The sequence below is a fragment of the Zingiber officinale genome, chromosome 4A, assembly GCF_018446385.1.
Source record: "Zingiber officinale cultivar Zhangliang chromosome 4A, Zo_v1.1, whole genome shotgun sequence".
Taxonomy (NCBI): domain Eukaryota; kingdom Viridiplantae; phylum Streptophyta; class Magnoliopsida; order Zingiberales; family Zingiberaceae; genus Zingiber; species Zingiber officinale.
The window spans coordinates 45,413,098-45,429,256 of NC_055992.1; the positions used below are offsets into that span (position 1 = coordinate 45,413,098).

The 16,159-nt window shown below is 37.0% G+C and overlaps 1 protein-coding gene across 1 annotated transcript; it reads left to right on the forward strand.

The window, feature by feature from the left end:
* The first annotated feature begins 5,005 nt into the window (after nucleotides 1-5,005).
* Nucleotides 5,006-6,634, forward strand: LOC121972383. Its single transcript, XM_042524064.1, has 2 exons — nucleotides 5,006-5,729; nucleotides 5,829-6,634. Exons 1-2 carry the CDS (start codon nucleotides 5,006-5,008, stop codon nucleotides 6,632-6,634), a joined length of 1,530 nt encoding a protein of 509 aa, XP_042379998.1.
* Nucleotides 6,635-16,159: the final 9,525 nt, after the last annotated feature.

Below are 16,159 nucleotides of genomic sequence, written 5' to 3' on the forward strand. Positions count from 1 at the left end.
TTGTGGTGATCTTTATATATTTGCACATTTTAATTTCCAATTTTGATCATATTTTCCAAACAAGTTTTTTTATGAGCTTTATGATGTTTTTATTGTTAATGCATGATTTATGCCTCATTATATGGATTTTATTGTGTAGGGTACTAAAGGGGTTCATTATTTAAATGAAGACTTGGCCTATTCAACCAAATGAAGCTGTGCAAATTCACATGTGGGTTTAACCGAACCTAGACCTCAATTGAGCCAAACCCTAAGTATATAAGGGAAAATCTAACATGGTGAACAGTGAGCTTGCGCTACTGTTCATCGTGCCGTTTCTCTTGAGGCACAGACTCTTGCTCCTCCCTGCATCCAGATCTGTGAGCCAACTTGTCCTCATCGGCGGTGAGGTTTTCAGCTTCCGGCGACCAACTTCTGATCACTGTTCATCTTCAGCGAATGGATTTAGCGGATGGGGCACTGTAGTTGTGGATCACGATTTTGTCCTCAGTTTGGCGGCGTTCCTCTGATTTGAGCTCCCACTCCTCTCCAGAATCATCGACGGCGTTCCTCCAGTGGTCCTAGACCATTTCCGACAGTAATCCATCCTTCATAGCTCTTCGACCATCTTGCGATTCTAGCGCCAGTGAATCCAGTGCGCAGCAGTAAAGAATATCAACATCCTGAACTTGCTGAAGATTTGTGAGGAATTCCAGGTGAATCCGAGTTCATCTTGAAGCTCGAGAACACCATTCCGACACCAGTTGGAGCGTTCTCTACTGGTTCCTTGTGCGACGACAAGGAGAAGACAATTTGGGACTGAGATTTGGGTTGTAGGGATGTTAGGTTTCTTTGTAGTTTGATTTCTAGTATAGATCTTTCTTATTTCTGCACTATTGTTTCTGAATTTGTTAGTTCATAACTTAGAATTGTTTTTAGTTTCATTTTCTGCACGAATTTGTTTTTTTTCAGCTCTGTTCTTGTGTGTTCTGTTTCGTAATCTGTTGGTTCGACAATTTCTGCTGCAACTTAGTTTAAACCATTCATTAGCTGATAAGTTAGTTAGCTTAATAGATTTAATTCAATTTAATAGCTTAATTAATTGCTAGTGTGACTAGTTAGATGTTGTGTTGAGCTTTTGTTAGGTTTCTGTTCTTCAATGCACTGAGCTGGAATACTGCAATTTTGTTTTCAGTAGGTAAGTTTAGTTGGTTAAGTAGATTTAGTTTTAGTATTAATTTTTGTTAGTTTAGACCAGTTCTCTAGTTGTTTTTGATCAATTTAGAATCTGTAGTTTTGATTCTTGCAATTAGGTTGAGTCGAATTCATTGTAAGTGTGATTTTGTGGAGTTTGATCTCTTGTTAAGTGAAACTTTATTTCTGCAGTAAGTAGATTTAGTGTTTGCACATTCATTACTAGTCTAATATTGCTATTTTAATGTCAATCCACATTTCATAATTAGAAAACACAAAAAGAGTGTTCTTAATTCAAAACAAACACGTTTCTAGCATAATCCTCAAAAAATTCGACTCGGGCCGTATACTAAAACATTTCCTTATATAGTTGTAGGTTTTCGATCATAACATTAATTTGGGAGTTTATTTGTGACATTAATTTAGATAGCTACCAAATTTTTGCGCTGTTGCCAGAGATCACACCTTGTCAGAATTGTTTGTTTGTTTTGGATTGTGAATAATTTTTTTTTTCTTAGTTTTAATTTCACTGATTTTATTGACTATTTACTGAATTTTGATTATTGATTTACTTGCATGACTAGATCTTCCTTTGCAACATTGCTTGAGCTTGACCCGGAGATTGAGAGGACCTTTTGGGCCTCGAGGTAGCAGCTAGATCAATAAGACCTCTTGAAAGCAGTTCTTCAACCATGGACAATCAGATAACAGAAAGTAATCGAACAATGAAAGAGCTTGCAGCTCCAGATGTGGCTTATAAGTATTCATGCATCACTTATCCAGATTTGGCAGGAGATTTTGAACTCAGATCAGGACTTATTCATCTGCTTCCCAAATTTCAAGGTTTATCAGGAGAAGATCCCAACTGGCATCTACATGAATTCCATGTGGTTTGTTCGACCATGAAACCACAGGGGATTTTAGAAGAAGACATTAAGTTAAGGGCTTTTCCATTCTCTTTGACGGGAGCAGCTAAAGACTGGTTATACTGCCTTCCAGCTGGATACATTACAAGTTGGATTGATATGAAGAGAGTATTTTTGGAGAAATTTTTCCCAGCTTCTAGGACTGCAATTATCCAAAAAAGCATTTGTGGTATTCAGCAAGTAGTGGGAGAGAATCTTTATGATTATTGGGAGAGATTCAAGAAGCTGTGCTCTAGTTGTCCACAACATCAAATTAGTGATCAGCTTCTTGTTCAATACTTTTATGAGGGACTACTTCCCATGGATAGGAGCATGATAGATGCAGCAGCTGGAGGAGCGTTGGTGAATAAGACTCCAAATCAAGCAAGAGAACTTATTTCAAATATGGCAAAAAATTCACAGCAATTTGGAAGTAGAGCTCTTGGTACTAGAGTGGTTAATGAAACTCATTTGGTCTCAACTGAGCAATAAGAAATCAAAAACAACTTGCAGGAGTTGACCTCTCTAGTGAAGCAAATGACATTGCAAAATTCTTGTCAAATTTTAAATTTTCCTTTACCAATGATGAAATTGTGTGGAATTTGTTCAAGCCAAGATCACTCTTCAGATTATTGTCCTAATTTACATTAAGATGGATATGTTGCAGCCATTTCAAGACCTCAATATCAACAACACAAATATGATCCCAATTCTTCAACTTACAATTCAGGATGGAGGGATCACCCTAATTTGAGGTATGAGAACACATTTTATCAACAACCACCACAAAATCAGATTACTCATCCATCATTTCAGCATCAGCAGAATCTGTTGATACAATCGACCTAGGATTAATTAGGGCGATCATTGTTTTTGATGTGTGTGTCAAAGAGTTTTAGTTAGGTTTTATATTGGATCTAATATATACTTAAGTTGTGCAGGACTTGGTAAATTACACAAGCTTGGAAAGTCTCATCTTATGACTCAGGTCTTTGAAGATTGGTGAAGGATGTTGGGGTTGCAAGGTTACAAACATAGTCCCACATTGAAAACACATGGGAAAGATCATGGGTTTATAAGAAAAAGATATCTCCATTGGCATGAGGCCTTTTGGGTAGAGCCCAAGAGCAAAACCATAAGGGCTTAGGCCCAAAGTGGACAATATCATGCCATTGTGGAGATATCTAAATTCTTTCGATCCTACAATTGGTATCAAAGCCCGGACTGCCAGAAGTTTTAACCGCCGACTGTGCACAAGAGCTATGGTCCGATTGAGCTATGTGAGTACAATATTAAGCTCGAACAAAGAAAGTGGGGGCTCCTATGTTCAGATCAAGAGGACCAGACACCAGGTAGGAAGTCCTAGTTGTGACTAGGCAAGGAAGTCCTAGTAGGTCGGGTGGACTGAGGGGCAGGAAGACCTGGTAGGTCGAGGATCGGATGTGGGAAGCTTGTGGTCCTTTGTTTGAGGGGGGGGGGATTGTTGGGGTTGCAAGGTTACAAACATAGTCCCACATTGAAAACACATGAGAAAGATCATGGGTTTATAAGAAAAAGATATGTCCATTGGCATAAGACCTTTTGGGTAGAGCCCAAGAGCAAAACCATAAGGGCTTAGGCCCAAAGTAGACAATATCATGCCATTGTGGAGATATCTAAATTCTTTTCAATCCTACAAAGGATGGTGCATCCGAGGGACCACAGACAAGGAGCAACTGAGTGAAGGGAAGTGAACCTTGAGGCAAACGTGAAGGATGGCATGAAAAAGAGCTACAGGCTTGAGTGCATCTGAGGGACAAAGGCTGAGGAGGAAGACTTCAAGAGCAACTCCGGAGAGGATGAGTGAGAGTGTGTACATTGACACCAGTCGACTGATACAGTCGACTGGGAGCGAACAAAATGGTTATGTTCGCTCAGCTCACAAGCACCAGTCGACTGCATGTTTTATCAGTCGACTGGTATAATGCCGTTGAGATGATGACGCACAGAATCCCCACAGATTTGAACGGCACAGTAGCCGTTGTGTGCTACTAGTCGACTGCATGTTTCAGTAGTCGACTGGTATCGGGATTTTTAGTAACCTGTATCTAAGGTTTGAAGCTTCGAGAGACAAAAAAAAATTGATTCAAAATTACTGTTTAAGCTCTCCAAGTGACCTTCAAGACTTAATACTGTCATTCTCTTCTTCCTAAGCTCATTTTTAATCTTGTGAGAGGAAGAGATAAGCTTGTAAAGGTTTTTTCACCTTCATTCTTGCATCGAAAAGGAGAAGATCATAGTGAAGCTTGATTAGGTGTGTGCATGCCTTGGATTAGTCACCTCAAGGAGGTGGAGACCAAGTAAATCGAGGAGTTAGCATTGTCTTCTTATTGTTTTTCAATTTTATCTCTTTTTGTGCTTCTGCTAACGAATTGTAGGTAACAAATTGGAAGAAAGGCTATTCACCCCCCTCTAGACTAATGCAAAGATCCTATCGGAATCAACATTATTTTCAGAGACATCCAGCAGTTCATTCTCAACAGTTTCATCAATATCAGCAGCCACAATTTTAGCAAAATTTCAGCCAAAATCAGCAATTTCAACCATTCCAGTATTTCCAGCAGTCGAATGTTGCAAGTCAACCACAATTTCAGAACCTACAGAATCAACAAACACATTTCCAACAGATTCAGCAACCTGTGCAGAATTTCCAGCAGGCAAGTAATGCAAACCAGCACCAATTCCAGTATGCACTACCATCTTCTATAAGCCCGAGATCAATGCAATTTCAGAACAATAGAAGCAGCTCAAAAATAGAAGATTTGATGCAGCAAATGTTGCAACAGCAGCAGCAAATGATACAACAACAACAACATTAGCAGAGGACTGATACAACATTGCAAAACATTGAAAGATAGATTGGGCAGCTGGCTAGTAACATTAATCAGATGCAGAACCAAGGATCTGGTCAATTGCCTTCACAACCCACTCCAAATCCTAAGGGAAATGTGAGTGCATTAACTCTTCAAAGTGGTAAAACAACTTCAGATCCAATTCTGAATTCATATTCTGGTTCACAACAATTCCAAAATTTACCAGCACAGCAGAATTCACCCAGAACAGCTTCAGATTCAACTTCACAAAGGTTTCAGAATTCTCCAGCAAATTTAGAGCAAACAGATGTAGCACAGAATGGCATTACTGAAGCTGATCGGGTACATTTTAATCACCCTGCAGCTTCAGAACTTACACAATCTGGTGGAGTATATTTCAACTTGGAATTTAATCCAACAGCAGCCAACAATTCAGCTTCAAATGCAGTACAGAATCTGGACAGAAATCTTAACCAACAAGGAGCTGAGCCCTCTATTCCTCTACCATTCCCTCGAAGAAGTATACAACCAAGAAAAGAGATGGAGGAAGAAAAGGCTAGAGAGTATCAAGATTTGGTGAAATTATTTAGCAAGGTTGAAGTGAATATGCCATTGCTAACCATGATCAAACAGATTCTGAAATATGCCAAGTTCCTCAAGGATCTTTGTGTGCATAAGAAGAAATTGAAAGGAAATGAATTGATTAGTATGGGGAAAAATGTCTCAGCATTACTTCAGCCAATTCCTCAGAAATGTAAAGATCCAGGAGTTTTCATGGTTCCATGTGTTATTGCAGATTGTATTTTTGAGGATGCAATGTTAGATCTTGGAGCTTCTATCAATATGATGCCTAAGTTAGTTTTCCAGTAATTAAGAATTGGACCTCTACAACCTACAGGTGTGGTGATTCAATTAGCTAACAGAAGTCAAGCACACCCAGCTGGAGTGATAGAAGATGTATTGGTAAAAGTGAGGGAGCTAATTTTTCCTGCAGACTTTTACATCTTAGATATGGAGGGTGATGTGCTTGCAAACAGATCTCCACTTATTCTTGGACGTCCATTCTTGAAAACAGCTAGAACCAAGATTGATGTACATGCAGGAACTCTTTCCATGGAAATAGGAGACACAGTGGTTCGATTCAGCATTTTCGAGGCTATGAAGCATCCAAGAGAGGATCATTCTATTCTTAGATTGGATATTTCGGAGGAGCTGGATGGCATGGATTTTTTGTCAGAAATGGATACAGATTCGGATACTACAGATGTTGATCAAGGAGATGAATTTGTTTCATTGTTAGAGGATATCGTAGATATGGGAGCAGATGTTAGTTCAGGTGTATGCGTAGGGGATTGCTTAGGAGAAGCATTACCCCTAGAATCGCTTAGAGAAGAAGAATTATGCGTAGGGGATTGCTTAGGAAAAGCTCTACCCCTAGGATTGCCTTCTGTTGACCAGACACAGGATGAGTTGAAGTCATTACCTCAACATTTGAAGTATACCTATTTAGGAGAGAATAAGCAGCTACCTGTCATTATAGCTCAGAATTTGGAACCAGATCAGGAGGAAAGATTATTAGAGATTCTGAGACAACATAGGAAAGCCATTGGATGGACTCTGGTAGATATTCCTGGGATCAATCCTTCTATTTGCATGCACAGGATTTATTTGGAGGAGGATGTGAAGCCAGTGAGACAGCCATAGAAACGACTGAACCCTTTGATCTTAGACATGGTAAAGAAGGAGGTGACTAGATTCTTACAGGTAGATATTATTTATCCAATTTCTGACAGTAAATGGGTAAGTCCCATTCATGTGGGTTCGAAGAAATCAGGAGTGACAGTGGTAGCTAATGAAGAGAATGAACTGGTGCCCATGAGAGTGAAGAATTCTTGGAGTGTCTGTGTGGACTACAGGAAGTTAAATCAAGCGAGTCGAAAGGACCATTATCCTTTTCCTTTCATTGATCAGATGTTAGAGCGGCTAGCAGGCAAGTCATATTATTGCTTCCTTGATGGTTACACTGGTTATTTTCAGATTTGCATCGACCCAGAGGACCAGGAGAAGACTACCTTCACTTGCCCTTTCGGTACATCCGCGTATCGTAGGATGTCATTCGGACTGTGCAACGCTCTAGGGACTTTCTAGCGATGCATGGTGAGTATTTTTGGTGAGTTATTAGAGCATTGCATGGAGGTGTTTATGGATGACTTTTCTATTTATGACTCATCTTTTGATGCTGTTGGTTGCTACTCAGAAAACCTAATGGTTCTATTGTACAAAAATTTTGTACAAAGGTCTGAACTTTTTCCTAGCTACCATGTGTTCTTTTAAATTAAACTTGGATCGCTTGCGGAACTTAACACATTTGATCCAAAGTTTAATTTATTTGTTCTTTTAGGTTTTGACTTGGATCTCCTGTGGAACTTAACACGTTCGATCCAAATCACCTAAGTTATTAATTCCATTAAATATTAATTTCCATAATTGGTTCCCAGTACTGACGTGGCGAGGCACATGGCCTTCTTGGATATGGGAGCAACCACCACCGACTAGACAAAACCTTTTAAGGAAAGCTAATATTTAATTTCCTAAAATAACTTTAGATTAACCGAAAGGAACAATCAAATCACAAGGAAAAGAAAAAAAATAAAGAACACAACATCGAAAATAAATTCGAAATACTAGAATCGCATGCATCTTGTATTTGGTATTATTTCCAAAAATAACTAGTATGATGCGGAAAGGAAAAATACTAGTTATACCTTTTAGAAAGACCTCTTGATCTTCTACCGTATTCCTCTTCTAATCCCGGACGTTGTGTGGACAACGATCTTCCGAGACGAGAACCACCAAACCACCTTCTTCTTCTTTCCTTCAAGTTTCGGCCAAGCAAGACTTTCAAAGGAAGAAGATCCTTTTCCACCAACCAAGCTCCAAGGGATGCAAGCTTTCTCCCCTTCTTCTCCAAGCTAAGATCCGGCCACCACTTGATCTCCAAGAGAAAAGAAGGTTTCGGCCACAAAGATGGAGAGAAGAGAAAGGGAAGGGCCGGCCACACCAAGGAAGAAAAGAGGGCGAAAAATAATAGAGTTGTTCACCCATGAAGGCACATCTACCCCCTCTTTTATAATCCTTGGTCTTGGCAAATAAGGAAATTTTAATAAAAACTTCCTTAATTCTTTTGCCATGAAAAGGAAAATTTATTTAATTAAAAATAATTTTCTTTTCATCATGATAATGGCCGGCCACCTTTAATCCCTTAATCAAGGAAATTTTAATTCACACAAGAATTAAAACTTCCTAATTTGCTTCCGGAAATTTATAAAAAATTTCTCAAATAATTTTTCCCTTCATGGTGGTTAATAAAATAGAAATTTTATAAATTAAAATCTTTCTTTTAAACATGTGGATAAAAAGAAAGTTATCTCTAAAAATTAAAATCTCTTTTAATCTACAAATAAGGAAAGATATCAAATCTTTTCTTAATCTTTTGTAGAAACTTATAAAAGAGAATATTTAATTTTTAAACTCTCTTTTAAATCATGAACATGTTTAAAAAGGAAAATTTTCTTAAAATTTAAAATCCACCTTTTAATCAACAAATAAGGAAAGATTTCAAATTTTTAAACTCTCTTTTAAACATGTGGATGATTTACAAATAAGGAAAATTTTTACTAAAAATTAAAACTATCCTTTTAATCTACAAATAAGGAAAGAGATTAATCTCTTCTCTTAATCTTTTGTAGAAAGCTATAAAAGGAAAATTTAATTTTAAAACTCTTTTTAAATCATGATATCCACATAAGAAATAATTTTAATAAAAAACCCTTTTAATATTCTAGTGGTCGGCCACCTAAGCTTGGGACCCAAGCTTTGGCCGGCCACCAACTTGGCTCATCCATTTGGTCTTGGCCGGCCCTAGCTTGGGTTCCAAGCTAGCTTAGCCGACCCCATTGGATGGGTAAGAAGGTGGGTATGTGGTGGGTATAAATCTCTATATACAAGAGGCTACGATAGAGACCGAGAGGAGGAATTGGTTTTGGTCTCCCGATGAAATTAAGCTTCCCGTGTTCGCCCCGAACACACAACTTAATTTCATCAATAATAATTCATTCCACTAAAGAACTATTATTGAACTACCTCATCAATCCCAAATTACATTTTGGGCTCCTTCTTATTATGAGTGTGTTAGTCTCCCTGTGTTTAAGATGTCGAATGTCCACTAATTAAGTGAGTTACTGACAACTCATTTAATTAATATCTTAGTCCAAGAATAGTACCACTCAACCTTATCGTCATGTCGGACTAAGTCCACCTGCAGGGTTTAACATGACAATCCTTATGAGCTCTTCTTGGGGACATTCTCAACCTAGATTACTAGGACACAGTTTCCTTCTATAATCAACAACACACACTATAAGTGATATTATTTCCCAACTTATCGGGCTTATTGATTTATCGAACTAAATCTCACCCATTGATAAATTAAAGAAATAAATATCAAATATATGTGCTTGTTATTATATTAGGATTAAGAGCACACACTTCCATAATAACTGAGGTCTTTGTTCCTTTATAAAGTCAGTATAAAAGAAATGACCTCTAATGGTCCTACTCAATACACTCTAAGTGTACTAGTGTAATTATATAGTTAAGATAAACTAATACCTAATTACACTAAGACCTTCCAATGGTTTGTTCATTTCCATCTTGGTCGTGAGCTACTGTTTATAATTTATAAGGTACTGATAGCATGATCCTCTGTGTGTGACACCACACACCATGTTATCTACAATATAAATTAATTGAACAACTACATTTATCATAAATGTAGACATTTGACCAATGTGATTCTTATTTCTAGATAAATGTTTATACCAAAAGCTAGACTTTTAGTATACATCCTAACAGATGCATGTTTGGAAAATCTGTCTAGGGTTTTAGATAGATGTATTGAGACAGACTTGGTGCTTAATTTTGAAAAATGTCATTTTATGGTAGAGCATGGCATTGTTTTAGGTCATATAGTCTCTAGGAAGGGCATTGAAGTAGATCCTGCTAAAGTTAGCGCTATATCTTCTTTATCTTACCCTGCATGCGTGCGGGATGTTCGAGCTTTTCTTGGCCATGCAGGATTCTACAGGAGATTTATTAGGGACTTCAGTAAGATTGCTTTTCCCTTATCTCAGTTGCTTCAGAAGGATGTTATATTTCATTTTGATCAGAAGTGTAAAAAGGCTTTTGACAGATTGAAGGAGGCTCTTACTTCAACACCTATTATCAGACCCCCAGGCTGGTCCTTACCTTTTGAGTTGATGTGCGATGCTTCAGATTATGCAGTGGGAACTGTACTTACCCAGAGAGTGGATGGAGCTCCACACGTTATTTGCTATGCTTCTAAGATCTTAGATTCAGCTCAAGCAAACTACACCACGACAGAAAAAGAGCTTCTTTCTATTGTTTTTGCTTTAGATAAGTTCAGATCATATATACTTTTCTCTCATGTGGTTGTGTTTTCTGATCATGCAGCTTTGAAATATCTCCTCAAGAAGCCTGATGCAAAGCCTAGGTTAATCAGATGGATGCTTCTGCTTCAAGAATTCGACGTAGAGATACGTGATAGGAGCGGGAAGGAGAATTTGGTTGCAAATCACTTGAGCAGAATTGAAGGACACTTGGATCATTCGGTTATTGATGATGATTTCAGAGATAAGCAGCTTTTACAGCTGCATGGTGAGTCACCATGGTATGCGGATCTAGTTAATTTCTTGGTAGCACATGTTTATCCCAAACAATTTTCAAAAGCTAAAAAAGATAAATTAAAAAGTGATTCAAAATTCTATGTTTGGGATGATCCTTATCTATGGAAATTTTATAGTGATCAGATCATTAGAAGATGTATACCTGATTATGAGTTTAAGTCTGTACTTACTTTTTGTCATTCTTCTGAGTGTGGGGGACATTTTGAACCACAAAGAACTGCTAGGAAAATTTTAGAATGTGGTTTGTACTGGCCTGATGCTTATGCTTTTTATAGATCATGTGATAGGTGTCAACGAATTGGAAACATAGAACTTAGAAATGAAATACCTCAACAATTCATTTTATTTTGTGAGGTTTTTGATGTTTGGGTTATTGACTTTATGGGTCCATTTCCTGTCTCTTTGGGATTTGCATATATTTTATTGGCAATTGATTATGTTTCTAAATGGGTGGAGGTCATTCCCACTCGGATTAATGACTCTTCTGTTGTTGTTAGTTTTGTCAGGTCTCACATATTTTACAGATTTGGAGTACCTAGGGCGATCATAAGTGATCAAGGGTCTCATTTTTGTAACAGACACATGAAAGCTTTGCTACATAAGTATGGGGTTACGCACAAAGTTTCTACATCTTATCACCCTCAGACAAATGGGCAAGCAGAGGTGTCTAACAGGGAGTTTAAAGCAATTCTTGAAAAGACTGTGGGACCAGATAGAAAGGACTGGAGCAAAAGACTTGAAGATGCATTGTGGGCTTATAGGATTGCTTTCAAGACCCCTATAGGAATGTCTCCATACAGGATTGTGTATGGAAAAACTTGTCATCTACCCATGGAGATTGAGCATAAGGCATATTGGACAGTTAAAGCATGCAACTTTGATAGCAACATGGTTGGAGAATAGAGGAAATTGCAACTTCAAGAACTCGAAGAGATTAGGTTGGAAGCTTATGAGAACTCACGGATTTATAAAGAAAAGACCAAGAGATTTCATGATAAACAAATTGAGGTGAAAGAATTCCAAATTGGTGACAAAGTACTTTTTTATCGATTTTGTCTCAAATTGATTAAAGGTAAGTTGAAATCTAGATGGGAAGGGCCTTTTTGTGTTACTAATGTTTTATCTTATGGAGTGGTTGAGATTTAGGAAATGTCTACAGGCCGGATTTTTAGAGTGAATGGACATAGGCTTAAGAAGTTTCATGAGGGAGTTAATGGTCTAGTGGTGGAGGAAATGGACCATATTGATGCCATCTACCCGAGCTAAAGGGGAGTCTCACTCTATCTCTTTTTCTTTGAAGATGAATAAATTTTAGGGATCTAGTAGTCATTTTATTTCTTTAGATAAGCTTTCGGTATCATTTTGAATTCTCTCTTTGCATTAATAAATTTTGAGTTTCATTTGTAGTTTTTATTCTTGCATGGTTTTTATTTCGAACTTTAGGTTTATATTTTGGAATGAATGGTACTTCCTTCTTTGACAATTCTTTGTATCATTTTTAGGGATTTTAAAAAGAATGTTAAATTTGATTGTTGAGTTTAGAGACTTTATGACATGCATGAACTCTAGGATTGCATGAGGTGAACATTTAGTGATAGATTCTTGATTGATGGAATGATATGATAACTTTTATTTACCTAGTGAGGTTTGCGCCTATTTGAGTGATGCACTTGTGGCTTATTTCACTTTATAACTTGCTTTAAATCTGTTTAATACCACTATAACAGTATTGGGTCATTTTTGTGAAGTTTACTCCATTATCCTATTGCCCACAACTATCTTTGCTATTTTTCTTGTCATGAATCATCATATCTTTATTCTTTTCTCATGTCTCATTTCTTTGGATGCGGTTACCTTGGATATTATGTAATGATTTTATTTTGGTTGGGGCGGACAATAGATTAAGTGTGGGGGAGGTTTAGTCTTTGATTGAGTTTCTTTTGTTGGTGGAGAAGTGAATTCTGAAAAAAAAGAGGGAGCACAATGGAAGTTATTGGCTATGTGTCATTGTTCCAATAATTGATACATTTGGTTGTGAGAAGGAGTATTGGGAACAGCTTGGAATTCCGGGAGCTGTGGAAATCTGCAGAATTGAAGTGCAGAGACTTTTATAGAGCTGGAAATTGAAGTGCAGAGCTGCAAAATGAGATGCATTCTGTATCAGATTTGTATCAAGATTTGGAATGCAATATTCAAATGAGGGAAGCTTAATTGAACATTTGTAGCTATTGAAATATGATCACAATGGACTATAATGGGGAATCCAATTGGTGGTTAATATTTCATCAACGAAGCACTTGAGTATAACATTGTTTACTATGAAAAGTTAAAGGAAAAAAAAAGCAACAATGGGTACTTTAAAATACTAGAAACAGAATTCAGTACATTTGTATCAAGTGTGTGCAAATTTTTCATCACTAGCCATTGAAATCCTTGAGAATTAATTGAAACTCTGGAAATTCAAGCAGCAATTGTTGTTTAAATCCTGATAGCATTCTTTACAAACTTGCTGGAAGAATTCTGATAGCATCAAATTGCTGAAATTCTGAATTGCAGTAAACTTTCTAATTGATGTCATAAGCTGTGACAAGATGGAAATTCAAGCTATTATTTGATTTAATGATTGAAAAAAAGTTCTATGGGAATAAATTGCTCAAGCTTGAAGTGAGGAAGCAGTAACATCAGATGAAGATATCAAGTGTACAAATCTGTAATTCAGAATTCTGTGAGATGCAGAATTGTGCAATTCTAAAAAATTCAGACAATTTGAAATGAATGGAGTATCAAAAATTCAGAAATGACAGTAAAGAAAGGAGAAGCTCAGATGAAATTTTGTAAAGTGAAGCAACAAATGGAATTCGAGTATCATTGACTTCTACAAGTTGAATTTTATTGCAAAGATGAAATAACAATAACACTTTACAGCAGTGAAGGATGATACTGGATGCATGAGAAGAAATAAAGAAGGTAAAGGTGGATTCCAAGTGTGGAATGATACTTGTTACAAGGAAATGGAATTTTAGATCTGAAATGGAACAATGAAAATAACGGGAATGTTGCTGAAATGACAGAAATTAACATAGTGCAGAAATTCAAAAAAAAATGCAGATTCTTCAGGAATGAAGTTGACATTTCTATGCCAAATTGGGAGGAGAATGGTAATGAGCTAGAGTTGTTGGAGAGAGGTTAAGTCTCATTATGCATTGTAAAGAGTCTTAAGAGATGAGATGAAGAAGTATTGAAACTTCTTGTGGCTAAACAGTGACAGATTGATACAAAGTCCAGAATTGAAGAAAAAATTGAAATCAGCAGTTGCTGTGCAAAATGGAGTTCAAGGGGCTATTGGTTCATAGAAAAACTTGAAGCCCGGCTGCTAATTTATATTGGTAAATGGTTACTTTTATTCTCCAGAGTTTACAAGACTTTTAGACAATTAATTTGATACCAAACAGAAAAACAAAGTTGGAAATTGAAGACTGAACCAAATCTGTAGCTTTGGATCTGTACTGTTATTACAGTAGAAGGAAGTTAAAATTCAAGCTGAATTTTTGTGCCATTGTAGGAAAAGAGGTTGTTAAGTTTTGCAACCGGTCAATTTGTAGAAGAGGATGTTAAGACAAAGGAAGTGTGCACCTGCAAATGGAACTAAATCCTGATTTAAATGTATATTAGTTTTATGCAATGGATAATTTGTTGATTTTCGTAAGGTTTTCTTGCTATTTGAATCTGAAAGGAATGGAATTTGATCTATTTTGATTCATTATTAAATGTGCTATCTTCCAAGAGTACTAGCTAGGGAAATTTGGCTGAAATGTATTGGAATAGAATCAGTATCAGCAAACTAAGAACAGATTCATAATACCACTATGCAGAAGTTATAAATTATCAGGATTTTGATATTTTTGATCAGAAATGGATGAATTAGGAGCATGTGATGAACCAAATCAAGAAATTTCTAATTCAATTGGGAATTTTGAAGAATCTGTAGTCAAGAATTGCAAAACAGAATTTACTTGCTAACGGAAACAAGAGAAGAGAGATTGGTTTTGCAATTGAGGAGTTGAAGATGGAAAATGCTCTCTGATCTGCACTGAATGGAAAAGCTGAATGCCAGAAATGAAGTTGGAATTATAGGACGAATGCAAATTGGTATGTTTTCAGACTAAATCAGTAACAGGATGTAATGAAATGAGGAATGCAGAATTGTATGTCATGGCTGAAATTAAACATCACATAGTATTCTAGTTCCATGGCTTCCACCTCAAGTTGAAACTTGTCTTCTTGTTTGCTTGATCAGAATTGATTCCTTAATTTACATCTGAATTTGCTCTCCTTTCCAATGGTTATAAATTTTCATGATTGTGCATCTTGATATCTGTGATGGAGGTAAATTAGATGAGAAGCAAGCTTATGGTAGTGGATTTTCTATGAGTAGCTTGAGTGATCTCCACCTTTGCAAGATTTGAGATTAGGATGAGAGCCGCTTCAAATTACCTTGTGAGACTTAGAAATGTTATCATTATCATTTTATTCATGATGAATGAAATTGTTTGGTGTTGAACCAAGGTAAGAATGGAGTGCATGAATGTTGAGTTTATGAAACTTGATAATTTTAGGTAACTTCCTTTTACTATCTTTTTGTAACACCCCGCCCCTCCTGCTAAGGCGACGGGGGTTACTTGCGACACATACATACTTAACACAGCGGAAGTCTTACTTAGAGAATAAAAAAAAACATTTTCTTACTTAAAAATTCACCATAGATATAAAAGAACCACATAGCATACCTATCATATTTTTGAGTCTTAAATACCCAAACACATACTTAAGGTCATGGAGTCATAAGGTAAAAACATCAGCATGGTAAATTTCTTATTAAATAAAAGCAGGTCATTTCTTTTAGCCAGTTCACTACCGCACACATCCTTCTAGCCCCTCCTGCTGCTCCCCTAGTACATCCATTTCTTGCCTTTATCTGTGGTACAAGAAAGTAAACTGTGAGTACTTATGGCTCAGTAAGTTCCTTTCCTACTCACAAAAACCGTAAAGCATATTAAAAACATAAGTCATAAGGCATAAAGACAAATGTATCATGTCAAGAGCATATCATGGCATATCATAACATAACATAAAGTATCATGGCATAATCATAAAGTATAAGCATGGTAAATTCCTAAACATATATCATGCAACATATGCAACATGTCTTTTGAAAACTTATACAATACATACTTAAACATAATCTCAACATGATTAGGGCCCCGGCTTGTACCACATACATAAATACGCGCGTCCTATGTAGGTCCAAGGTAGCAAGTCTTGAACCCTACAAGGCATACATACTAGGCCCGTTTCTTAGTCCATCGACCTAGGGGCACTTAGGAGCCCATCCCTAACGAGGCCCGTTTCTTAGTCCATCGACCCCGGGGCGCTTATGGAGCCCACCCTTGGTACAAGCCATACA